The 26,776-nt window shown below is 48.6% G+C and overlaps 1 protein-coding gene across 1 annotated transcript in view; it reads right to left on the bottom strand.

Moving 5' to 3' along the window:
- The window catches only part of parp3 (poly (ADP-ribose) polymerase family, member 3), a 73,388-nt gene that overhangs the window by 9,772 nt on the left and 36,840 nt on the right, over positions 1–26,776 (bottom strand). Inside the window, exons 4-10 of the mRNA XM_068051384.1 lie at positions 25,276–25,461; positions 24,346–24,481; positions 21,651–21,874; positions 20,394–20,552; positions 16,255–16,341; positions 8,600–8,777; positions 4,495–4,641 (exon numbers count right to left, since the gene is read on the bottom strand). Of these exons, the coding sequence (XP_067907485.1) occupies positions 4,495–4,641; positions 8,600–8,777; positions 16,255–16,341; positions 20,394–20,552; positions 21,651–21,874; positions 24,346–24,481; positions 25,276–25,461 (1,117 nt within the window). The remainder of the gene's footprint in view (positions 1–4,494; positions 4,642–8,599; positions 8,778–16,254; positions 16,342–20,393; positions 20,553–21,650; positions 21,875–24,345; positions 24,482–25,275; positions 25,462–26,776) is intronic.

Genomic DNA, 26,776 nt, shown 5'->3' with positions numbered 1-26,776 from the left:
GAGGTGGCAGCGCCAAATTTGCGTGTTGCCCACCTCCACTGGAACCAGCAAGGGCAGGTTGCAAATCGAAATCCCCATGCCTGATTAACGGTGCAATCCAATTTTCAGCCTTATTTCTTTCATGATGGCCGATGATTGGCCCTTTCATTGTCCCTCCTTCCCCTCACTGTGGAGAGTTAAACCTCTGTGATCTCTGTTACCATCCTTTATACAATGTCCCATTACTATTAGCGGTGCAACAGTATTCTGGTTATGCTGCAACACCAGTAATCCAGAGAATGGGAGTTCAAATCCCACTGTAGCAGTTTGAGAATTCAAATTTAAGTTAAAATCTGGAAGAAGTAGTTGGCATTAGTAAAAGTGACCATGAAGTTGTCAATTTGCTGTAGAACTTCAGGTGGTTCACTAATATTCCTACGGGAAGGAAATTTGCTGTCCCTACCTGGCCTATATGTGACTCCAGTCCCATGTAAACATTGTTGACTCTTAACGGTCTTCTGAGGTGCCCAAACAAACCACTCACAGGCCTGTCTTCCTGAACCCCTGCAAGTGTAGCCATTTGATGCAAGTAACATCTGTTCGGGGCTCATGGGATTAGGGATAATACATTAGCCTCGATAGGGGATTGGTTAAAGGACAGAAAACAGAGAGCAGGAATAAATGGGCCATTTTCAGGAAGGCAGGGTGTAACTAGTGGGGTGATGCAAGGATCAGTGCTTGGGCCTCAGCTAATTACATTTTATATCAATGACTTAGATGAGGGAACCAACTATAATATATCCAAGTTTTCTGATAATACAAAACTAGGTGGGAAAGTAAGTGTGAAGGAGGCAAAGAGACAGCAGAGAGATATAGACTGGTTAAGAGAGTGGGCAAGAAGACGGGGAATAAGGGAAAAGTGTAAAATTATCCACTTTGGTAGGAAGAATGGGAAAAAATGTTTTTAAAAACTGAAGACTAGTAATTGTTGGCATTCAGAGGGATTTGGCAGTCCTTATACACAAATCATAGAAAGTTAATATGCTGGTACAGCAAGCAATTAGGAAAGCAAATGATATGTTATACTCCGACCTTCTTGCAATAAAGGCTAAGAGTAAGGATGCTTTGCTGCAATTATATAGGGCTTTGGTGAAACCATGCCTGGAATAAATGTATACTGTTTTGATCATGCTTATTTGCAACACAAGTGGATTGGACCAGATTTCTGATTTGTCCCCTTGGAAGACAAGATACACCTGACAGTTTGTCTGGAATGCATAATTTGATCCAGTATCAGGCAAGCAGGCTACAGAGTTTAGAGCTGCTGTGATTCCACTGTATGGCTGAAGAAGGTGCAAATCATGTCAGAACGGTGATATGGTAGAATGTACTTAGCTGTAGTTAGCTTTATGGCATCTTATTGTAATTATAGTTGTCCTTGGCTGGCAAAATTAAAGACTTTCTACTCTAATTAGTGGGTTTTTCACTTCTTTGGAGTTTTATGCTTTTTTTTCTTCTGGAAGTGATAACAATTCAGGAAGAAGAGACCAAGGTCAAGGATACAACTTTAAGGCAGAAATATTAATTAAAAGTCAACCTGGTGCAGCATGGGCATAGCCAGAGTGACGAATGGCCCTTTCGGTCCAAGACATGCTGCAAGGCCTTCCATTGCCCATCACTACAGTCTGACCAGCCATCAGAGCATCCTCATGGGCAAGAGAAGGGTCTGACACAGTGGATACTGAGACGCTATTTCACCTGGCTGGAGAGTCTAGAACAAGGGGTCAAAGACTCAGGATTAGGGGTCGGCCATTTACCAAAACAGCTCTTATCAAGGTCACAAATCATATCCTACAGGAGTGCGACAAAGGTAAACTATCCCTCTTCATCCTTCTCATCCTGTCTGCAGCCGTTGACATGATCAACCATACCATCCTCCTCCAATGGGCTGGATCTTACTGAGCCTCTGACATCAGGCTCTGTGGCGGGGGTGGGGATGGGGGTGGAAGATGATTCCAGCAGAGGGCTGCCATGGAGACCGATGCCAGGAGGGCCCGGCCAGATGCTCACAGCAGCAGCAAGGCTCCGTGGTGGCCCCTCAGCCACTGGGTGATGGGACCTTAATTTCCATATTTAAATCAATTAAGCAAATTCATTTAAATATACTTACCGGCAATCTTCCGGTCCCACCGCGATCTTTGGCACCGCCCGCGCCTTCAACTCCCCGTCTGGGGATAGCAGGCATAATACGGTGTATGGGGGGGTGGGCGGGGGGGTGGAGAATGGGGTCAAATAAGCATCATCAGTGTAGGGAAGGGGTAAACTTTCAGCTTTGTACAGTCTTGGATGGGGTGGGGGAGAAGGTCAGAATTCAAAGGTAAGTGTTTTGTGGGGGGAGAAAGGACAACTATCGAATGTAATTTTTACTGGGGGTTTGGAAAGGGGCGTTACAATCTCATTTTGCAAATTTTGGGTGGGGTTGACTTTAAAAATGCAAATTTGCAGCAGGGATGGCTGCCCTTTGAAAACAGCGCCAGTGCCTGCGCACAGGCAGCTGACACCATTGCCAGTGATGGACAGCCTGCCCCCTCCAAGTGACTGGGTGGGGGGGTGGGGGGGGGGGGGTGGGGGGTGGTGGTGGCCGGCCCGGCTATTTAAATAAGCCACCACACAGGAGATTGTGGCGGTTCTTCGGCGTGCAGCCTACGCATACAGGCCACCGTTTTTTGAGCCTGCCGCCGAGAGTATGGTGGGCTCTTAAAAAATCCAGCCCAATGTCTCTCCACTGCCCTTTAGCTGGGTGGGACTGCTCGCACCTGATTCCATTCATACGTATCCAGTCTTAGCCAGAAAATCATCAGCAATGGCTTCAATTCCTGCTCCTGCTCCCACTCCTGCACTGTTACCTCTGGTGTCCTCCAAATATCTATCCTTGGTTCCCTACTATTTCTCATCTACTTGCTGTCCCTTGGTGGCATCATCTGAAACACAATGTCAGGTTTATTGTGTATGCTGACGGCACGCAGCTCTATCTTTCCACCAAGCTCGCTCAACCCTTCCACTGTTTCTGGTTTATCAGACTGTTTGTCTGATATTCAATACTGGATGAGCAGAAATTTGCTCCAACTAAATATTGGGAAGACGGAAGTCCTCATCTTCAGTCCCCACCACAAACTCCATTCCTTAGCTGCAAACTCCATCCCTCTCCCTGCCAACTGAGGCTCAACGGATTCTTTGCAGCCTTGGTGTCATAGTTGACCCCGAGTCGACCTTCCGACCTCTTACCTGTGCCGTCACTAAGACTGCCTACTTCCACTTCCATATCATCTGACTCTGCCCCTCCCAACAAATCATCTGCTGTTGAAACCCTCATCCATGTCTCTGTTACCTCTAGACTTGACTATTCCTGCCTGGTGTCCCACATTCGATCCTCTGTAAACTTGAGCTTGTTCAAAACACTACTGCCTGTGTCCTAACTCACACCAAGTCGTGTTCACCATTACCCCTGTGCTCACTGATCTACTTTGGCTCTCAGTTAAGCAACGCCTCTATTTTAAAATTCTCATCCTTGTTTCAAAGCCCTCCATGGCCTCTCACACTCCCCCCACCTTCGTAATCTCCTCCTGCTCTACAGCTCTGAGATATCCGTGCTCCTCCAATTCTGGCCTTGAGCATTCCCGATTTTAATGGCTCCACCACTGGTGGCTGCAACGTCAGCAGCCTAGGCCCTAGGTGCTGCAATTTCCTCCGTACACCTCTCTGTCTCTCTACCTTTCTTTCCTGCTTTAAGACACTCCTTAAACCTCTTTGGCTAAGCTTTTGGTCATCTGACCCAACATCTCCTTTTGCAGTTCATCAAATTTTGTTTGGCAATGCTCCTGTGAAGTGCCTTGTGGCGTGTTACTATGTTAATGGCACTACATAAATGCAAGTTGTTGTTGATACAGGAGTACCAATAATAGCACTCAGAAACGACAGTGGGATGGCCATAAAACTGGTGGCTGATTTGCTAGTGCCCACTTGTGGTCCAGCGATTCAGAGTTAAAATGACCCCCAATGTATGTTACTGTGTGTAAAACAGTTTACATAATAATGTGCTCTGCCTCTTGATAAAAACACTGTTGGTTAAATGTAATGTTGAGTTCAGTCATGGAGATCAAGGTCTCAGATTTGATCCCTCTCAACAAGGATTGACCCTTGACTTGGGGAAGGAGATGAAGAGCAGAGCATCAGCTTGGTTTCCTCTCCCAATCACTCTTCATTGGCCACTGTGGACTTGGGCACGTGTTCAACATTCGGGCTCAATCCAGACACAGTTAAACAGTCAACACTCACTGACTACTCAAGCTAGCCAGTTGGGGAAGGTACCACAGGCTGATCATACCCATGGAACCAGGGCCCAAGAAGAGGGAGAGAACTGGGTGTGGGGGGGATGGGGGGAAAAAGTAAAAAAAAAAATGTATTGATCCTGTGTGTTTGAGGGGAAAGCCATTACTGAATATAGGGTGTCCATACCTGGCTCGGTTTGACCGCGGGCGACAACACTGTCAAAGCCTTTGGGAGCAGTTTTCAGACAGTGGTTATCTTTGAAAATCGAATGTTCTTTCCCCAAAGCCACTTCGGTCAGGAACATGATACCAATGTTCTTGGATGTATATCCAACTGCAAAAGAGAACAGAACTGTCACAGTGCAATGTTAATGCTGGTTCAGTGCTATCTGAGAGAGAAATGATCAGATCGCCTGCTTTTAGTTATGTTGGTAGAGGGATAAATATTGGCTCAGAAGAGAAGACCCCTGCTATTCTTTGAAATATTACCATGGGATCTCTTACATCCACTGAAAGGGAAAACGGAATCTTGGTTTAAACTCTCATCTGAAAGATGGCACTTCCAACAGTGCAGCATTCCCTCAGTACTCCAGTCTATGGAGCGGGCCTTGAACCCACAAGCTTCTGACTCAGAGGCAAGAGTGCCACTTGTGCCAGAACTAAATTTCCTGATTCCATAAGCTAGATTACAACTGCTCCAAAGTTGACTTTATTCAAATCTCCCTGTGCTCAGCAAGAATCAAGATCAAATTCAACTGACGTCAGTCCTGGTTACAATTCTTCCATGGATTCATCGAAGGGGATATATCAGCCAGGGTTCATGCTCCCAATCAGTTGTCAGGGACCCCTGCTGGAAACTACATGTGCAGAAATTGAAAGAGAACAGGGATTGGGCTCAAATGTGATGGCCCACACAGTCAAATAACCTGCTGACGTTCACCGTCCAGGCGCACACCTGATGAATGGTTGTTGTGCAAGGTGCTGGGAGGCAGCAGCACTATGTCAGCCATACCCCAGAGAGTGTCAGCACCTTCAGGAGAGGAGGAGAGTACATGTGAAAAAACCCTTCCTTTTGTAATAGAATCAGAGAATGATTTAGCACAGAGGGAGGCCATGCGGCCCATCATGCCTATGCCAGCTCTTTGAAAGAATTATCCAATTAGTCTGACTCTCCTGCTCTTTCCCCATAGCCCTGCCAATCTTTCCCTATCAAGTATTTATCCAATATTCTTTGGAAAGTTATTGAATCTGCTTCCACCATCCTTTCAGGTAGTTCTAGATCACAACAACTCATTGCATAATTTTTTTCTCCTTATGTCACCTCTGATCCTTTTGCCAATTAGCTTAAATCTATGTCCTCTTGTAAGTGATCCTCCTGCCACCAGAGATAGTTTTTCCATATTTATTAAAACCTTTCATGATTTTGATTACCTCCATCAAACCTGTCCCTAACCTCCACTGCTATAAGGAGAATAACCCCAAGTTCTCTCGTCTCTCCACGTAACTGAAGTCCTTCATCCCTGGCACCATTCTAGTAAATCTTTGCACCCTCTCCAAGGCCTTCACATCCTTCCTAAAGTGCAGTGCCCAGAACTGAACATAATATTCCAGCGGAAGCCTAACCAATGTTTTATAAAGGTTTAGCTGAACTTCCTTGCCTTTGCACTCTATGCCTCTGTTAATAAAGCCCAGGATACTGTCTGCCTTTTTAACTAGCCCTGCTATTTTTAGAGATTAGTGTACAAGACAAGCCAACTTTCACGATTTTATTGTGGGAGACGCAGTTTCTTAGTAAAATTAAGTCTCTCTCGCAATCTTGCAACTGGGCTCTTGAAGTCTCACGTTTTCTACACATTGCATTGTATAATTGCTTTCAGGTAGGAGGTTTCTTAGAATACATTTAATTTCTGCAGGCACCACTTTAAATTGAAAATTCAGGGAATAAGTGAAAGCTGCTAGCAAATGTTAAATCCTTCATCTGTTTGGCTGACTCCAGCACAATCTTTGTACCTTTATACTGGGTTAGAATTGAAATGAAGTAAACTGGTCAGCACTACTCTGCATTTTCCTTTCGATTGCTGCTCAGGGAGTTGGGGCGAGGCAGGGTTGCTGACTCTTTGTTTGCTGACCACCAACTGAGTACAGAGAGCAGCTCTGCAAGGCATTGAATGCACGCTGGCTTCTTTTTTAATATTGTGCTCAGCCCCCAACCTCTTCTTACAAAACAGCACTCATCACTTTTAAAGAGATAAGTACCCTGCTACTGTTAAAGGCACAGTACACACTAATTATATAAACAATTGCAGCATTACAATTAGTGAATGGTTTGTAAATTTTCCGACATCCAATACTTGCATAAACTACGCATAATATGACTACACATGTTATACTGATATTAAGTAAAAGACACAATGGAAAATGTTATAGTTTTGATCAAGTTGTAATCATTTTTTTATGATGAAGTTCACTTAATATAATTTAAAATGGTAAAATACAAAATATGATTTCCCCTGCCAAAATATTCATTTAGACAAGAAAATTAATTAATTATTTAGTGTCTGGATGATTAAATGCTGAATCATTGTGATATCAATGTTATTTCTATCTGCTTATGTGAGTGTTACTAGGATGGTTTATACTGACGGGGATGGAGTGTCACTGATGGAATTGTCCTATAAGTGCCCCATAGAGCTGGATTTTGTGCTGGATGCAAGGCCCCCGGCGCTGGACTGAAAAGGCAGAGGGAACCCTGCCTCTACCTCTTCTTCCCCCACGCCCCCGGAGCAATCCTCCGGTCTTTTTGAGTAAAGGGTTTTAGGAGGTGGATCTTTAAAGGGTCCTTTAAAGAGCTGCTGGCCAATCAGAGGGCCGGCAGCTCAGCAGTATCAGCAGCACTGCTGCGAGCGGTGGCCATTGCCGGTACTGCAGAGGCCTTGGACCCAGGCTCAGCAGTGAAACCCTGGTGCAGAGGTAAGTGAGGCGGGGTCACCTGGGCTAGTCCGGAACGCCCCAGTGAGGGGTGCAGGTTTGAGGGGGTGGGGGGGGGGGTGGCTGGTGGTTTGTCATTCAGTCCAGGAGGAGGGGTGTCCCGGGGATAAAGTTGTTCCCAGTGGGGAAATTGCGCACGAAGGAGGGACCCTCACCAACCCCCACCCGCCAAGCCAGCAGGGAGGGTGCCTCATTTTACAAGGCATCCACCGTATGCGGCGGAGGCCCCCCCCCCCCCCCCACCCCGCCACTGGTAAGATCCCAGCAGCAGCTGGAAGAGGTCCTTAGTGGCCACTTAAGGGCCTCAAATTGGCCTCAGGGCGGGAAGGCCATCGTCAGCCTGTCCCACCCCCGGGAAGATCACTGGGCGATGGGAAGGTGACAGGCTCTCTGCCCTGCCACCCGTCGTGATTCTCTGTGCCCTCCCGCCTCTGACCCTGCTTCGGGGGGCCCAGAAATTCCCAGCCCGAGTTTATCCTGAGTCTTGATGCTGTCATCAGGTCTCCATTTACAACTAAACGTGCTTTTATATTTGGTGCTTTTACAGTTCTCTTGATAGCAGAGTGATATCTGTACCGTGGCTTCCTGGGTATACATTGTAAAACCTGCTACTGAATCTCAGCAATCGAATCATGGGCCCATGAAAACCTGAGTCCACAAAGTCAGCTGACTGGATAAGGGAGACAGTTTTTGCAATACAAAGAGATCACTCTCTGATGACCAAAACTGCAGAATGAACAAATATAAAAGCACAGAACTCAATTTCCTTCCTTATGAGAATGCTAATCAGCCTTAATTTGGAATGGAAGCAGGAAGTAAACTATATGGGAGAGGGGTGCATGGCGATCAAGGATCTAGGAGCAGGAGTAGGCCACTCAGCCCCTCAAGCCTGCTCTGCCATTCAACAAGATCATGGCTGATCTGATTGTAACCTCAACTCCACATTCCCACCTAACCCTGATAACCTTTCACCCCCTTGCTTATCAAGCATCTATCTATCTCTGCCTTAAAAATATTTAAAGACTCTGCTTCCACTGCCTTTTGAGGCAGAGAATTCCAAAGACTCATGACCCTTTGAGAGAAAATATTTCTCCTCATCTGTGTCTTAAATGGGCGATCCCTTATTTTTAAATCATGACCCAAGTGTATCACTTCATACTTCTTTGCATTAAATTTCATCTGCCATGTGTCTGTCCAGTTTACCAGTCTGTCTATCCTCTTGTTACTGTCTTTCTCAATGTTTACTACATTCCTGGGATGTGTCTGATGATCAGGAATTTGTGCACTCAGATTGCTTTAATTACCATATCCTGCCGACTTGCTGTTTTCAGATGCAAAATAGATTCCACATCCAACACGACCCCCCGAGTGTGGCATGATCCGCAGCCCTGTTTTCAGAATGGCAGCAACCACTGCAACGTTGGTGCCATGCCACAGGAGGCGACGGTTCTCAATGTTATTGTGGACCTTGAAACGCTCACCCTAGAAACACAGGAAGAGTCTGCATGAGTGTCTGGCGATGCCTGCACCTCGGATATATTCCTCCCCCCTGCACAGATCAGTGTTCTCATCTAGTTCAGGCTTTGTGCTGGGCAATGGATCACCGTTACTCTTTTTGCTCTCAGTGTTGCCATCAAACACTCCCAGGGCCGGTACAGCACAGGTTAGATACAGAGTAAAGCTCCCACTACACTATCCCTATAATGTGCTTCTGCACCCAATTGCAAACAGAGCCCCATGGGTTTCCCGACCCAAACTGTTCAGTGGCCTCTGAGTCGGTGCTGAAAGCGAGGGCCGGTCGTGTTTGATAAAGCCATTCCCGACTGATCAGAGAATCTGTCTCTAGCCCCTTTCAGCCAGGATACCTCACAGCAAGCCAGATCAGGGCCAGTGAAATGAGAACACAACTTAAAAAACAAAAGAAAAGATAAGATACAGAGTAAAGCTCCCTCTACACTGTCCCCATCAAACACTCCCAGGACAGGTACAGCACAGGGTTGGCTGTTGCTTGATTGTAGGTGCTGACTGCTGATTGCAGCAACGAGTCTCAGCTAACAGTGCTGGTGGCAGTTGGAGGTTGCAGAGGTGGAGAGAGGAGCCACACTGAGCAGAGGAAAGCTTGAACAACAATCACCTTTACAGTTAAGAAAGAGACTTTGGTTGGAAACGAGGCTTTGTCTGGAGGTGGGTGCTGAACACCAGTAATTTACTTTGGACTGTTGGGGGAAGAACAAGTGGCGGGAACAACAAGGGGTGGGGCTGCCAATTCAACAGGAATCTGTGCTGCTGCACAAGCACACAGGGAAGTTCCCTCCCCACCCCAATTGCCAAGCCTGGATCAGCTGAAGCTGCCCGGCTAAACAGATGGAAGGGGATAGATAGTGCCTGGGCAGCTTCAGCTGACCCAGGTGAAGACGACTCCCCCAACCAGAAGACCAAGTTCAAAGACTGTTTTAAGTGTGCTGTGAGCACCACCTCCAGAAAGCAAGTCATCCCTTACAGCCTGCCTTTGCCTCTCCTCTATTCCCTCAGCCTCTCCCCTAACCTATTGTTTGTTTGCTTTGTTTTCATACATATTGAATATTTTCGGTGAATCGCTGATATTTGGTATACAAGGCCACAATTTGGGGTGGGTTTAGCTCTTAGACCCATGGCAAGCCCTTCATCACCGGTGGCGGGGCCCTCTACTACCTATGCAGCTTCTGTGGCTGCCCACGTGGCACCGTCACCCTTTAAATTACTAACATCCAGCCATGGGGTGAAGAGCTATCCCCACCCCAACATGTCTATTGAGGCCTGTGTAAAGGCTATGGCCGAGGTTGTCGGCCCCTCGGCCATTATTGCAGCCTCAAAGATGTATGGGAAGGCTGTGTTCTTTTTGAGGACCGAGCGGGCGGTGTCCCTGGCACTGAGTAAGGGGCTCACTGTGGGGGGGGACCTTCCTGCCAGTGGACCCTCTGGGGGCCACTGAGCATCGGATAATGTTGTCCAACGTCCCACCCTTCATTCCCAGTGAGCTCCTCCTCCCCCACCTGCACCATCTGGGGGAGGTGAGGTCGGGGATCACCCCAGTCCGGCTTGGTCTTCGGGAACACAGCCTCCAACATGTCTACTCCTTCCGCCGCCAGTTATTTATGCAGCTGGCGCGGGAGGAGGACACGGAGGGCCAATTTAATGTGGAGTTCCAGGGGACGGCCTACTGCGTCTTTTGGACCTCTGACGGGGCGCGGTGTCACGTCTGCAAGGTGGTGGGGCATGTTCGTAAGAACTGCCCCAACCTCCCGGCCACCAGCTCCACCTCGGCGGCCCAGGGTGGTTCCACAGCACCTCCTCCCACTACCCCCACACATCCAACAGACACCGCCTCCAGCGGGGAGGGGAGTGCCTGTCCGTGTGGAAGGAAGACGCGGAGGCAAAAGAAACATCAAGAGGCGCGTCCCCTGGACACATTGAAACAACCCGAGCCTGAGCTCAGCCCAAAGCCCGTTCTCATGGGATCCACCTGTCCCAGGGCTGGGCTCAGGCCCAGGGTGACTAAAAAGAAGGAGGGTGCGGAGGTGGAGGCCTCTGATGACATGGAGGTCTCTGAGCCTCTGCGCCCTGGTGGGAAAAAGAGGAGAAGGCACCCCTCCACAGAAATAACACAGGGCCCTGAGGTGCAGGGCCCATCTGTTGGAGGGGAGCTGTCTCCTCCTGTTTCGGGTCCTCAGGTTCCCCCTACCGCCACCACCAAGGCTGCAAAGTCCGGGCAGGAGCTCCCTATTCCTCAGGATGGAGGGGAGGGGAAGGCCTCGGTACATGAGGCCCCTCCTGAAGGAGTAAGTGGGGCCCTGCTTGTGGTGGGGGAGCCTGGGGATGCTGCCCATTCTGCCATTGCCACTGGGTCGGGTGCCCTGAATGAAGGGGAGGGCGACGCCCCAGAGGGTCAGCCCTCCCAGCCGGAGTCCACCACCAGCCAGGAGACACCCGACCCGGTGAAAACTGAGAATGCTGCCCCATCTGCTGGGCCTGTGGGTGCTGGCGGAGCGGGAGATGGCCTCCTCTCTCCGCCTCCAGTCTCGGCTCCAGCTGGATTTCCGGAGTCGGGAACTTCTGTCTCCCCTGGACCACTCATTGGCCTGGGGACGGAGGTGGAGGGGAGTCCTGGGCTGCTGGCGCCCACAGGCTCCAGTTTTACAGTAAAACCCAGAGAGGACTCCTCCGCCATCGATCCTGGGGGTGGGATCGTGACGGAGGCAGGACCAGCTGGCGCAGTCGGGACTTCCGCCCCACCGTGTGTGGTGGATGTGTCGCCCGCTGGCGGTGACGACCCGGAGGATGATGGGGATTCGGTGGGGGGCACGGAGGATGACCTTGATTCCATCGCCAGTGAGGTGGTGGAGTCCCTCGTGCCTCCCACCGAATCTCCTCTCATCCGCACAGCGGAACTCCGGGATTTCCTCGCGGTTTGCAGGGGCTGCCGCAATAAAGTTCAGCTGGCCCTCGACCGCTGGTCGAATCTGGCGCTGATGATCCAGTCCGTCCGTGCCGCCCTGAAGATAACAGGCAAGCGCGCGGGTGTCAAACTGGTTGAGAGGCGCCGTTTTAATGTGTTCCTCAATGGGTTGCTGGGGGAGTGGAAGGCCAGGTGCACTTCCGCTCCCTCCTCACAGTGAGGTGTTGGTGACAGGTTTTGAAGTACTTTTGACATGAAGATAACCATAGCCAGCCTCAACATCAGTGGTAGCAGGAGGTCTCACCGCAGATTTCACAATCTCTCAGTTCTCAGGGAAGGGAGATACGCGATGAGCTTTCTGCAGGGAGCCCACACCGTTCCGGGAGACGAAGCCACCTGACTCATTGAGTGGCAGGGTGGAGTCTACATGAGTCACCTCACCCCTATTTCTAGTGGGGTGGCTATCTTGTTGGCCCCAACTTTTCAGCCAGAGATCTTGGGGTCAAGGAGCTTGTGCCGGGCCGTTTGCTCTACCTCGCCGTTCGCCTGGGTAGCATGCCGTTCCACTTTGTGAACGTGTACACGCCTAGGCCCGGTGCGTCACTAGTGTGCTTGTTTGAAGTGTCTGCTCTCTTGAGCTCTATCGATAGTGGCGATTGCATCATCCTCAGGGGGGGAGCGGTTGGGGGGTGGTTATTTTAACTGTACCTCGAGGTGGGGGAAACCACTACGGTCCCCAGCGCAGCCAAGCGTCGGTGGAGAAGTTGAGGGAACTGATCAGCTCCCTCAACTTGGTGGACGTCAGGCGGAATCTCCGTCCCGACTCCAGTGCCTTCACATGGAGGTCTGGAGGAGGAGGGTCCCGAATCGACCACCTCTACATTTCACAGGTGTATGTCTCCCACGTCTCAGCGGCCTCCAAGTGCTTGGTGCAGTGCTCGAACCACCACCTGGTGTGGGCGGAGTTCACTCCACTTCGTATGTGGGCAGGGTCCGCATATTGGCTTTAACAACCGGCTGCTGGAGGACAAGCGATTCCCGGACTCGTTCCGTCAATTCTGGGCCGACTGGAGAAGGAAGCAGGGGAGCTTCCCCTCCTTGAGGCTATGATGGGTTGTGGGCAAGACTTACATCCGTGTCTTCTGTCAAGAGTACACGAAGTGGTCAACCAAGAGGTCGGTTGCCTAGAGAGGGAAGTGCTCGACTTGGAGTCCCAACTCGGTCATGCCGTTGCAGACCCGGCCCTGTGGCAGGCATACAAAGAGAAGAAGGGTCCGCTGAGGGAATCTGCAGCTCGTAGGTTCCTGAGGCGCATAAATGAGGTCATGGATCCAGATCCTGGAATATTTTGGACCGCGCCTCGCCCTTCTTCTACCCGCTAGAAAAATGGCAGGGGGGTCTGTAAGCAGCTCATTGGGCTGCTGGCTGATGACGGATTCTCCATCATGGATTTGGAGGGAACGGGTTTCCTAGTCCGTACCTATTACAGTGTGTTGTTCTCTCCGGATCTTTCCAGCGAGGACGCGCGCAGAGTTTTGTGGGAGGACGTGCCAAAGGTCAGCCCAGAGGGCACCGAAAGGATTGGAGCTCCGCTCACGTTGGCTGACCAGAGCCCACCACCAGCTCTCGAGGGGCAAATCCCCAGGGCTGGATAGGCTGACCATGGAGTTCCTCAGGGCATTCTGGGACGTCCTGGGGGGACGATTGCACGCAGGTCCTGGGGGAAAGCCTGCCGACTGGGGAGATGCCCCTCTTGTGGCACAGGGCGGTCATCGTCCTGCTGCCTAAGAGGGTCGATCTCCGCTTAAGAACTGGCGTCCGATGTCCCTCCTCAGCACGGATTATAAGATCTTTGCCCGGGCTATGTCTACCCGCTTGGGCTCCGTGCTGGCCCACATGATCCACCCCGACCAATATACGGTCCCGGGCTAGTCCATCCAGGACAACATCCACCTGGTCCGGGACCTGGTCCATCTTTCCCAGAGGACTGGACTACTCGATCAGGAGAAGGCGTTTGACAGGGTGGATCACAAATAACCTTTTCGGGACTCTGTACGCATTCGAACTCGGGCCGCATTTTGTGGTCTGGCTACGACTTTTATTTGCCGTCGCAGAATGTCTGGTTAAAGTTAACAGGTCCTTGGCGGCACCCCTTCGCTTTGGGAGAGGAGTGCATAAGGGATGCCCCATGTCTGGCCAATTGTATACCATCTGCATGGAGCCATTCCTGTGCCTTCTTCACAGGAGGTTGACGGGTTTGGCTCTGTGTGGGCCAGCCATGCAGGTCGGCCTCTCGGCTTACACCAATGACGTGCTCCTCACGGTCACAGATCCCGTTGACTTGTGGAGGATGTGCGACTGCCAGCAGACCTTTTCTGCCGCGTCCTCCACAAGGATCAATTGGGAAAAGTGTTCCGGACTCCTGGTGGGTGAACTCTCTGCTGGAGGATTTAACACCTTTTGCATGGAGCACCACGCACCTCCTCTACCTGGGAGTCCAACCTTAGCCCCGCTGAGGAAGCCTGGCCGGCAAACTGGCACGAGTTGGAGGTGAAAGGCACCACTTGGCTGGGGCGCTGGTCAGGACTACTCCAAGTGCTTCCCTACAGGGGCCGAGCCCTCGTCAGAAACCAACTGCTGGCGGCGGTGTGGTGCCGGTTGGTCACTTTGACCCCGCCCCCTGCATTTGCCACCAAGATCCAGAAGAAGCTCGTTGATTTCTTCTGGGGAAAAAGGAAACACTGGGTCTCTGCCGCGGTCCTGAGTTTCCCACTTGAGGAATGCAGCCAGTCGCTGGTGTGCGACAGGCTGCGACTCTCCGCCTTCTGACCCTGCAGAGATACCTGTACGTCGAGTGTCCTCCCAGATGGTGTGCGCTGGCGATGTATTTTTTCCGCCAGGGGCACTGCCTTCAAGACGACACGCAGCTCCCAGCGGAGAACGTTAGCCGTGCATCTCTGAGGGAGTTGCCTGTCTTCTACTGGGATCTATTCAGAGTCTGGAACATGTTCGCCTCCCTTCAGGGTGCTCCCCTGCCAGCAGAAGAGAGCACCTCGGCTGTCCAGGTGGCCAGCCCAGGAACGGACTGACGGGCAGAGCAATAGCCGAAGCCACTGGGACACCCCTCACTGCGGGTGACGAGGGGGCTTGGGAGTACGGAGCGCTCCTGGCCGAGCTGATACCCGCTCGGCTGGAACTGCTCATCAGACCTAGTCCCCGAAACCCTCCTTGGAAGTCGGTCCCACACAATCCGAGCCGCCTCTTGGAAATGCCCTCCATGCCATTCCAAATGGAGCGGAGGGGTTTTCTGTATGGGCTGCTCCTGCACGCTCTCCACTTCCCCGCCCTTGTCAGCCAACCGGAAACACCCTGGCGTTCCGTGCTGCCATCTGGCGGTGAGGGGAAACGCGGTGGAGGTCTATCTACATGGAAGTCCTCCCCCTTAACATCGGGGACCTGGGCAGTCCCATGCAATAGACTTTTAAGCAGGTCCACTGACTCCCAGGCCGCCTGTAATTACTGCGGCCTGGACGAGTCCGTGTTCCACGTATACATGGAACGTGTGAGGTTCCAGCCCCTGTTCCAGTATTTAAAGGGGCTGGTCCTCAAGTTTTGGCTGCACTTCAGCCCCACGCTCCTGATCTTTGGGCACCCGGTGTAGAGGGGCGTGGGCCGGGAGGAGGATCTCCTTGTCGGTCTGCTCCTGGCCAAGGTGGCAATTCACAGGTCCAGGCCGCGAGCTGTCGGGGGGTCTCTCCGCCCTAATTGCCTGCCCCTCTTCCGCAGTTACATTCGCGCCCTGGTGTCCCTAGAGAAGGAACATGCAGTGTCCGCCGGTACATTTGAAACCTTCCATGACCGGTGAGCACTGCAGGCACTGGAGGTCATAATTGATGCCGAGAAAGGCATTTTAATTTGAGTTTTGTGTTATTTATCTGTCTTCATACTGTTATTTTATAAAATGTATATAAGGGGGGGCCTGAGGAATAAAGGCCCCCCCAACATAAAATACACAAAAGGGACCTAGGGTATAGCAGCCTTTATACCCCAGGCCCCTCTTGTGTATTTTATGGCAAGGTCACATCACAGACAGACAGTCTAGTTGGACTGTCCCTCCTCCCGTCTCCTAATCAGTCCCGTCTCGTGTTCACCTTCAACTACTTATACCCATTTCCAGATTCATGCAATATCCTGTTCATTATTGTTCAAACTGATTTTAATTTACCTTCTTTGAGAGATTTTCGATGCCAGGTGTTTCTCTTTCCTTTCTGTCAAGGGGCTCGAGCTTTGTCCCAAATGTTACCTTGTGACTGGTCCCTCCCCAGGGTAAACATGCTTCCTACAGCCCAGTGAGGAGAGCACTGACCAGTTTCTGGCAGAAAGCAGCAAAGGTCCTGGCAGCACTTACCTCAGTAGGTGCGTTGGAGCCTTCACTCTCCGTGTGATGGCACTGACAGTCACAACACAAATACCATGTCTGCACTAAACCCACGATGGGACCTGGCCCCCTGCCTGCAAGCTCACCTCTCCGTCTCTGTTCAACGTCCAGATGTTGAGAATTTTCAGTGATCTGTAGCCGCTCCCAGTCATATCCACATATTTCTTAATCATCTGTAATGAAACAAAAAGTTGGATGGTCCCATTAGAAAAGTGAGTTGTGGGGGGGTGTGAGGAAAATGATTCAGGTTACTATTAAAGGCAGGAAGCAGTGAGGAGCTGGCAATGAAAACAATTCCCCTCCTTCCCGATGAACAGAGCTTAAACAAAGAAGCTGCAGAGGTTGAGTGTGATATCGGAAGGTAGCTAGAACTAATGGTACGAATGCAAAAACTGCTGACTAGCAGGATCAATCATCTCAGTCCAGTAAAGGGTTCAGGTCTAGGAGGCCTCAAAGCCACTCATTCCAGGTCTCAAGCGAGACTTGAACAGTGAAGGAACTTTCTGGGAAGCCCAAGTTCACTCCCAACAAACCGCAACCCCCACCCTTGATGTTGTGGTGCAGGTGGAAGATCCTCACAGGGGCCCCCTGCACCCCCGACCAGAATAGAAAGGTCCGGTCTAAATGGCGCGGAATCCTGGTGGAACTGGGTTCCAGGGGCGGAAATGCAACTCAGGGAATTTCAGTGCCCCAGTCTTTATTTTTTGTTGAACTTTGTGTCATTACAGTGAGGAACGTCAATGTTGAGAAGTGGGACAATTTCCATTTCAAGCAACCAGCGGCAGCACAGAGAGCCCCCAAACTACGTGATGGATTCTAGGGGACGAGGGATATCGCTGGAAGAGATGGCTACTCACCCCTTTCCATGACCCTGAAATGGGATAACCATTGAACAGGCCATCGGGCACATGAATATGTGGTTTCAGTGCCTGGACTAGTCGGATGGTGCCCTGCAGTACACTCCTGCAAGGGTCTTGTGCATGGTGGTGGTCTGCTGCACTCTCCAGAACATGGTCCTTCAAAGAGGGGTGGACTTTGAAGACAGTGAAGTGCTCAGAGGGTTGTAATTCTCTTCCTCGAAGAGCAGTGGAGGCTGGCTCATTGAATATGGCTGAGTTAGATTGATTTTTGATCGACAAGGAAGCCAAGGGTTATGATGGGGGCGGGTGCACAGACAGGAACGTGCAGTTGAGGCCACAATCAGATCAGCCATGATCTTACTGAATGGCCGTGCAGGCTCCTGCTCCTAATTCTTATGATCTTATAACATGGTGTCACAATATGGAAACTTGCCGCTGTTTCATTTTTAAAAGACGAGTGATATGCTTTCATGCATGTGGCTGCGTTTACTTCACTCCAAAGTGGTTTTGCTGGCCTTTGTTCTTGGTGAGGTGGGGCAGGGGGTGGAAAACTAGCTTAGGAAGTGCTAAAGGGTAAATCTTGGGCTCTGTATTTTGCAACCACTAACAGAATGAAACTCCATAATTTGGACCTAGTCAATTTGGAGCAAAAAAGAAAGACTTGTATTTCGATAGTGCCTTTCATGACCACTGGACATCTCAAAGCACATCAGAGCCAATGTTGTAAGGCAGGAAATCCAGCAGCCAATTTTCACACAAAAAACAGCAATGTGATAAGAACCAGATAATCTGTTTTTGTGATGTTGACACAACTCCCGGGCTCTTCATTGAAATAGTGCCATAGGATCTTTTACGTCCACCTGAGAATGACAGATGGGACCTCAGTTTAATGTCTCATTCAAACCATGGCACCTCCAACAATGCAGCACTCCATCAGTATTATGCTGGAGTATCACTGTTGATTTTTGAGCTGAAGTCCTAGGTTGGGACATGAACTCAGAACCTTGTGACTTAGAGGCGAGGGTGCTACCAACTGAGCTACAGCTGACACACATTCACAGGAATTTCAATGCCATGTGAAGTGAAACTGGAGTGTGATTTCCTGGGCAGTGATGGTTGCACTTGAAATTGGCTATGAACTGTGCAGGAGCTGTGAAGTGTTCTCTTGTTCTACTCTTGGACATTATCTTTCAAATTTTGCATCCCTTACTCAAAGGAATTGAGTGGATAAAAGCAGAGTCTCTTGTTAGGTTGGTTAGTTGTTGCTGGGGTCGGAAAGGTCTTTGATCTACAGAACTCTGTGCGCAATTTCCTAAACCCCCTACCAGTGAGAATTGGCTCATGACCAACATTCTGTGAGCACTCGGCAGGAGAATAACGTTGCTAGTTCTGAGGACTTTGTTTCAATGCAATGTTTATTTAAATGTAAGGAGTATAGGAAATAAAGCCAATGAGCTGAAGGCACAGGGAGACACATGGCAACAGGATATCATTGATATAACGGAAACTTGGCTTTGAGAGGGGCAAGAATGGCAGTTCAACATCCCTGGATATAGAGTTTTCAGGCATGATAGAGAGGGGGATAAAAAAAGGGGGTGTAACATTATTGGTTAAGGAATCAATAGTAGCTGTGAGGAGAAATGATATGCTAAATGAATCATCAAATGAGGTCATACAGGTGGAGATCAGAAATAAAAAAAAGGGCAGCCACACCACTAGGAGTATACTATAGACCCCCAAATAGTGAGAGGGAGATAGAAGAACTAATATGTAGGCAAATATCTGAGTGCAAAAACTATAGGGCAACAATAGTTGGGGATTTCAATAAACAGAGTGAAGGCACAAAGGGCACAAGAGGGGGCGGAATTCAAGTCCTCGGTAATGAAGCTGGGCAAGTGGATGAAGTAGCAGTGGGTGACCAGTTTGGAGATAGTGACCATAATACTGTTAGTTTTAGTATAATCATGGAAAAGGACAAAGATCAAACAGTTGTAAAAGTTCTAAATTGGGGGAAGGCAAATTTTACGAAACTGAGAAGTGATCGGGCAAAAGTAGACTGGATGTAGCTACTTGAAGGAAATTCAGTGGCAAACCAGTGGGGGGCATTCAAAATTGAGATTCTATAGGCACAGTGTAGGCATGTCCCCACAAAGATAAAATCGAGAGCCCCCAGCTATCTAAAAGCTTACAGGATAAGCTATAGCAGAAAAAGAAAGCTAATGACGATCACAAAAAACTTAATTCTTTAGAAAGCCTAGAGGAGTATAGAAAGTGCAGGGTGAAGTAAAAAGGCAAATTAGAAAAGCAAAAAGAGAGGACACGAAAAATTATTGGCAGGTAAAATCAAGAAAAACCCGAAGATGTTTTCTCAGTACATTAAGAGCAAGAGGCTAACTAACGAAAGGGTAGGGCCTATCAGAGATGTACAAGGGAACTTACACGTGGATGCAGATGTGGGCAGGGTTCTTAATGAGTTTTTGGTCTCTGTCTTCACAAAGGAGAGGGATGATGCAGACATTATAGTAAATGAGGAGTGTGAAATATTAGATACGATAAGCATAATGACAGAGGAAATACTAGAGGGTCTGACATCCTTGAAAGTGGATAAATCACCAGGACTGGATGGATTGTATTCCAGGTTGCTAAAGGAAGCCAGGGAGGAAATAGTGGATGCTCCGAGGATCATCTTCAAATCTTCTCTGTATAACAGGCGAGGTATCAGATGATTGGAGGTCTGCGAATGTTGTACCATTGTTTAAAAAGGGTGTGAGGCATAGGCCAAATAATTCTAGGCTGGTTAGTCTGACCTTGATGCTGGGTAAATTATTAGAATCAATTCTGAGGGACAGGATAAACTGCCACTTAGAAAGGAATGGATTAATCAGGGGTAGTCAACATGGATTTGTTAAGGGAAGCTCAAGTCTTACTAACTTGATTGAATTTTTTGAGGAAGTAATAAGAAGGATTGATGAGGGTAGTGCAGTGGATGTGGTCTATATGGATTTTAGTAAGGCATCTGACAAGGTCCCACATGGCAGACCAGTCAGAAAAATGAAAGCCCATGGGATACAGAGGAATGTGGCAGGCTGGAACCAAAGTCCAGTGACAGGAAACAAAGGGTAGTAGTCGACGGATGTTTTTGCAAATGGAAAGCAGCTTCCAGTGGCATTTCACAGGGTTCAGTGTTGGGTCCCTCGGGGTTGACATACTGGAGGTGAGGTGGGGCTCGGGAGTGATGTACTGGAGGTGAGGTGGGGCTCGGGAGTGACGTACTGGAGGTGAGGTGGGGCTCGGGAGTGACGTACTGGAGGTGAGGTGGGGCTCGGGAGTGACGTACTGGATGTGAGGTGGAGTTCAAATTTTACCTTGAATTCATCGGAAGTGGGCGGCAGCAGCGAGAGCTCACACTTCAGCAGGTTATAGTCTTCATCCAGAGGATGTGGTACCTCCTCAATAATTTCCGTCTTGGCTTTCTGCTCTTTCTCAGCTTGAAGACTCTGGGCGAGTTCTATATCGGCAAGCACCTGGTTATTTAGATAGGAGTTCACAATTTAGCTCTGAATGTTGATGATTTCTTGGAAAGCTACATTATCAGTTTGCTTCACTTCCCTCTACCCCTCAACCAATTCCTGATGGCCTTTGGTTCTATGGCACTGGACTAAATGGCCATTCAACATATGCATGTCTGGAGAGCAGGTTCCAGCAGCCTAACAGATCATGGCGACCGAACCTGCTCTCATGACGAGCACTCTCGTACACTTCCCAGCAGGAGCCGGCTACATAGCGATCAAGAGTGCTGATGTCAGCACTCCCTACCTCAGAGAGAATGAGGCTCATTGTTAAACCCTCTGTTGCTGTTCCAGCTAAGATCCACTAACTCAGCATGGATTAATCAAACCAGCAAAATTGTTTACTTTATCCTGTGACTTCTACATTGACCGTAGGCTCTGCGCCCAGCATACTCACACCAGAAGCACAAAGATCTGGTGTGTCATCTGGTTTGGTGATCTGTTGGATCACAGACAACCATCACATGTCCTGTTCATAAAAGGACAACCATCACAGAATAGTGATATCAGAGAACATGAGGTCATCAGGATTGGCTCTATCTTCATTGTTGTCATGGCCATTCTGGGATGGACCATATTTTTTGGTTGGTTTTGCTCTCAGCGCTTACCTCCTCGACTGGAAGCTCTTGGAGTTGTCATTACAATGCCATTGGAAATGTGGACAATTTCCCTATGACGTGCAGCTAGTTAGCTGTTTGAACAGTTGCTGGATAATTCTACATACTGTAATGGCAGTACTGAGTGCAGAGTGCCTGATCGAAGGATATGGTGAGAAGGTGGGGTCCATGGATGTGGTAAGGTTGAGATTAATCAGTGGCATTATTAGACCCAATGAACATTGTCGGAGGACAACACAAAAATAAGAACAAGATGGCTGGCAAGTAATATTGGCTTGCATAACCCACCAACTCAATGGGTCCTTGTTATATGACAGAAAGAGATAGACTCTGAAGTACCTTATCTCTGCCCAGTTCTGCTTAGAGAGTCTACACTGATATTAACACCAATCATGGTCCTACCAAAAAACTTTGGCCGACTTTCAATGACAATTACCAGCAGCATGTCTTTTTTGCTTTGGACCACTTCTGCAGTATCAATCACTGGGGGTCTATTGCGCCCGAAGTAGTGAGGAATGATAGTGTAGAATTTTGAGGATAGCTCTTCCAACTGCTTGTTGTTGCGTGGTTGCTTCAAGGCTTCCTCAATCTCAACCAACGCATCAAAACCCTTGGCAATTTGCTGCTTGCTCAACTTTCCAAGAGGCATCTTCTTCAGATCTGATTGGACCAATAGCAAACATAACAACCATTAAAGCAACTCAACAGCCTTCTCCCCGCTTCTCTCCTGAAGGGGTTTAACCAGGATTGGGGTCCACTATGTTGCTTGGTAAACTCTCCAATTGGTCTTTCCACATGTAAGCTCACGGTAAGGAGCTTGGAGAGCAATTCTACCATCACCAAACACACATTTTGCAAAAAATGAGACCAATGGATAGCAATCAGGACAGGAAGGCAAACTGAAATGTTCTCTACCGTAGTCCAGAATATTAAGGCCAAGAGCAATGCCCCACTATCCCCTCAGCCGAGATTACTTATCTCAGCATTGAACAGGGAACAAACCTGGGACCTTCCGAGCCCCCATAGCTCAATGTTTTAGCCACCAATGCCAATCAGCAAAGACGTTGTTCAAAGCTTTTGGAGGAAATAATTGAGCAGGATAAACATTTCTGCTCATCAAAGGTTAAGAGGATATTTAGTGGAGGGGTTCAAAAATATGCAGTCTTGGCTATTTCATCAGCCAGTGAGTCAGTAACTGGAGGGAATAAAGTTAAGGAAATGACCAAAAGTTTTGATGAAAGGTTATCGAGGCACGTGGTAAGAAACATTGACTCTATTTCTCTCTCTGCAAATGCTGCCTGACCAAATAAGTGTGTCTAGCATTATCAGTTTTTATTTCAGATTTCCAGCATTTGCAGTATTTTGCTTTTGTATTAATGTCAAAAGGTGATAATGACAAAATAACCTGTTTTAATGATGTTGGATGAGGGATAAATATTGGCCAGGACACCAGGGATAACTCCCCCGCTTGTCATTAAAGTAATGCCATGGGATCTTTCATATGCACCCGAGGGCTGGCAGGCTTCTCATTCAAATGGTGCTGAATTCAGGACAATTGTGTGTTGTAGGCACTTACCCACTAGGAACAGCCTAAACTCATTTGACTGAGGATCTTACAGCTGACAGAGCTTCATCTTGAACAGGAAGAGGCTCTATATCAACATAGGTCCCAGAGGTGAGAAGTCAACGTTGAAACTATTATACCATCCATTCCCTCTGTAGATTATCTTTCAATTTTAAACAAGAAAATAGGAAGAACTAGCATTTATATAGCACCTTTCAGAGGACATTGCAAACCACTTTATAGCCAATGAAGCACTTTTGAAGTGTAGTCACTGTTGTAAAGTAAGAAATACAGCAGCCAATGTGAACTGCAAGCTCCCATAAAGGCCGGCTCAGGTCTGCAAATGAAGCCCGACGGAACCACATCTGACCCGAGGCCGACCCGGCCCGAGTCCTTTCCTTTTTTCCCAGGCCCAACCCGACCATCAGTTAACCTACTTTCTGTTTTATCCTTTTGTTACTTACCTGCATAAGCTTAAAAAAAAATTGTAACTAAACAACCTTTCTAGTCCAAAAAGTACATTAACATTGGAGCCACTTACCAGAGGTGGTGATGGAGCGTGTTCGACCCGACCCGAGCCGAGCCCGAATGCCGGACCCGGACGTGCGACCCGACCTGAACCCGACACATGTCGTCGGGTCCTGTCGGGTTTGGGTTGGGTAGCCATGCTCTAAGCTCCCACAAACAGCAAAGTGATAATGACCAGATAATCTGTTTTAGTGGTGTTGGTTGAGTGATAAATATTGGCCCAGGACAGAGGGGAGAACGCCTCTGCTCTTCTTGGAAATAGTCGGGTATTTCACATCAACCTGAGAGGGCAGAAAATGCCTCAGTTAACTTCTCATCCAAAAGACCCTACCTTCAACAGTGCAGCACTCCCTCAGTACTCACCGGAGTGTCGGCCTAGATTTTGTGTTCAAGTCTCTGGAGTGGGGCTTGAACCCTCAACCTCTGACTCAGAGGAAAGAGTGTTACCAACTGAGCCATGGCTGACATCTAACCTCCCACTGCTCAAACTAATTAGAACATATTTTCCAGCCCAAATTAGTTATACAGTATAATTGCAGCATTGTAGCATCACCAGGGCCTTGAACACGTAAAGTCTTAATGTGGATAAACAGATCTTACCACCAACGATTCTGTAGATGGGATTCCCATCTTTTTCAGTACGGGACAGTGTAATGGTAGGGATGATATCCGCACGTGAAGAGTAGATAGTTGCTGTGTAGTGGGGTTGTGGGAGTATAGACTGGAAGAACATTATTTACATTCAGTAGATGAGACACAATGGAACCTCAGAGGGGGTAAAATACTGTATACTGTTTCACAAAGCTATTGAGTCAAAGCAAGAAGTAGGGGAATTTATGAAGTACAAGCAGATACCCAGTGGAGAGCCACATCTTCTGGGCACCTCTGTCTTGAACTTTAGGAGCAGGGAATAAGTTCAATGGTCCAGATGTCTAGCTTCATTTTAATCTGAAGTTCCAGGTTCTGGTCTATCAGGCTGTGGCTACTACCTTATGAACAGCTTCTTAGTTAGAATGTGAAACTAAGATGAAGGACTTACCAAGATTCATGGTTTGCATCTGCTCCTTGAACATATCATGGCTGAACAGGAGAGTGATCAGATCCTGGGTTGGTTTGTCTAAAGTGCAAGATCGAACTTTCTTATTCACCACAGAGCCTCCGTCCACAGTATCAGTCTGCAAATCAGACAATGCGTGGCATAAGAATTCTCCCACTCATCACTCTGTCCAAGTAGACAAAACCCAGCACTTGCCCTATCCAGTCCTGCTCTTGGAACCTTCCCACCACGCCCACACATTCAGTTAACATGGCAACCCTCACTATGTCTCCATCTTGTCATGTGATAAGTCATTCCTCTCTTATCACGAACCTTCAAATTCCACATCACAACCTTTTCATCTTTTTGTACTTTATAATATTAGATCCTCCTTTCTCCTCTAAATATCCATCTCTTGTTACTCCTAAACTCCAATACACCTGGTTAAAATCAAGATTCTTCATACTGTCTCCTACTCCAACCCATACTTTCCATGGACCTCAAACATTCTCCTGACCCTTGTGCAATTTGCCGTTTTTTTGAAACCCAGAAGCATTTGATTTACTTCATCTCTTTTGAGCCTTGGTTTTTTCCTGCACTACAGGCCTTCAAACCTTCAACCAAATGTCTCCAATTAAATACAAGCAGGTTTTTGCCTTCATGGCTTGGGCGATAATCCATCAGGCAGGGCCTGTCACAGGTGGGAGATCGGTTCCAACAGATTGACGCCCAGTGGTCAACACGGAAATCTATCCCAACCTTTTTATCCTCCTCCCTGTCATAGCTTTCACTGCGTAATGCCCAGCTGAAACACACCACTCGATTCCAGTCAAGTAAACCAACCACAACCAACTCTGGGAGACATGAGGCTTGCACAATCCCAGACTAAATAAAGGTGAGTTAAAACTGGATATAAACCTGAGTTTAACCTACCTTCATAACTGTCGCTTCCTCATAGCCATGCTGCACTTCAATCATTGTGTATTTTCCAGGCTGTGCAACGAAGGAAGCTCTGTCCGCCCAGCCATTCTTGGTCTTGTCTTTGAACTTCTTTTCAAAATCCTTCACAACATCATTCAGGGTACCCGGAGGGCTCAGCTTACTTTGGCCAACTTCTCCCTAAACATGAAAGAGCACGAGAGGGAGGGGGGGTGGGGGGGGGGGGGGGTGGTAAAGAGAACAAGGGACATTAAAGGGACTCAGATCAGTGGCCCATAAATGCCACTCCTAAAGTATGTTGGTAGTTTTTTTTTATGCTTATGGAGATAAAAAGTCAGGGGTTCACAGAATGGAGCACATTTGCACTTTAGTTCCCCAAAGCCAGCATCAAGTACTCAGTGCGTGTCCTCAGACCAGGACAGGGTTTTCAATGCAATTGGGGCACTTAGGCCTAGCAAGGCCATTCTTTCCGAAATCATTGGTTTTCAATCTCAGGCCCCCAGACCCTAGGGATTCACCAGAGGGTCCCTCAAGTCATCACATTTCTGCATTTCTCTCAATTTGTTGATCTTCCAACATGCTGCAGTGTCGTAACATTCCCATGTCTGAATCCAAAGGTGTAGGGTTTGAAAACCACTCCTGACAGTCCCTGCGAGCAGTGGCCAGCATTCCGGCTCGGAATGTTGCGTTAAGTGGGATACTCGTGTCTGGTGGACGGGGGAGCCCATAAATCCCTCCCGCTGTATCGGACTAACCCATCTACCAGCCAATTTAATGATGGCTACAGTCAAGAAAAGAGCATTCACATCGCATCACTAATTAGCCTGCACATCCTCCCACTACTACACACTGTTCTCCAAAGGAAGAGTGTAAACATACAACAACACTATCATCACCCTGTCAGCCTGTTAATCACCCTGCCAGTCCTCCCACTACTTCACACTATTAATGTGTTATTTCCATAGATATTTACTAATTTTGAAAAGAAAATCAGTTAAAATAAACAAGAAATGCGACTTTCAAAGAGACGTGGTACATTTTTGTTAATGGGGTGGCTCATTGTCTTCCATTTTAAACCCCACCCCACATTCGATTGGTGCGAAAGGGTCGGATGGCAGTTAAAATTTCAGGATCAGGCAAACGGTCCCATTCCCACCCCTTTAGACTTTAACATACAGAAAACAGTCCAGTGACGATCCGGGGTAGGCAGGGTCCTCATTAACAGTCCAAAGTCACTGCCTGATAACATTGTCAATGCTGCGACTGAACTTTGACAGGAAATGGGGGTTGGCGGTGGGAGGCCCACGCTGCCGGCTGCCTGGCATCTGATCCGAGGCCCACATTGCCCTCCTTATGTAGGAGGAGGGCTCTCCCCAGGCCTCACAAAGATGCCTTTGGACTCTACCAATCCCAAACATTGACCAGAGCCTCATCCTCTTGGAGCAGTGTCTCTCACCATCATTAGCCCTGATAAGAGACCACAGCCTCTACTCCC

Source organism: Heterodontus francisci, chromosome 19 (assembly GCF_036365525.1).
Source record: "Heterodontus francisci isolate sHetFra1 chromosome 19, sHetFra1.hap1, whole genome shotgun sequence".
Lineage (NCBI taxonomy): Eukaryota > Metazoa > Chordata > Chondrichthyes > Heterodontiformes > Heterodontidae > Heterodontus > Heterodontus francisci.
The sequence above is the reverse complement of the archived record's forward strand: the minus strand, read 5'-3'. Positions and strand labels throughout refer to the sequence as shown.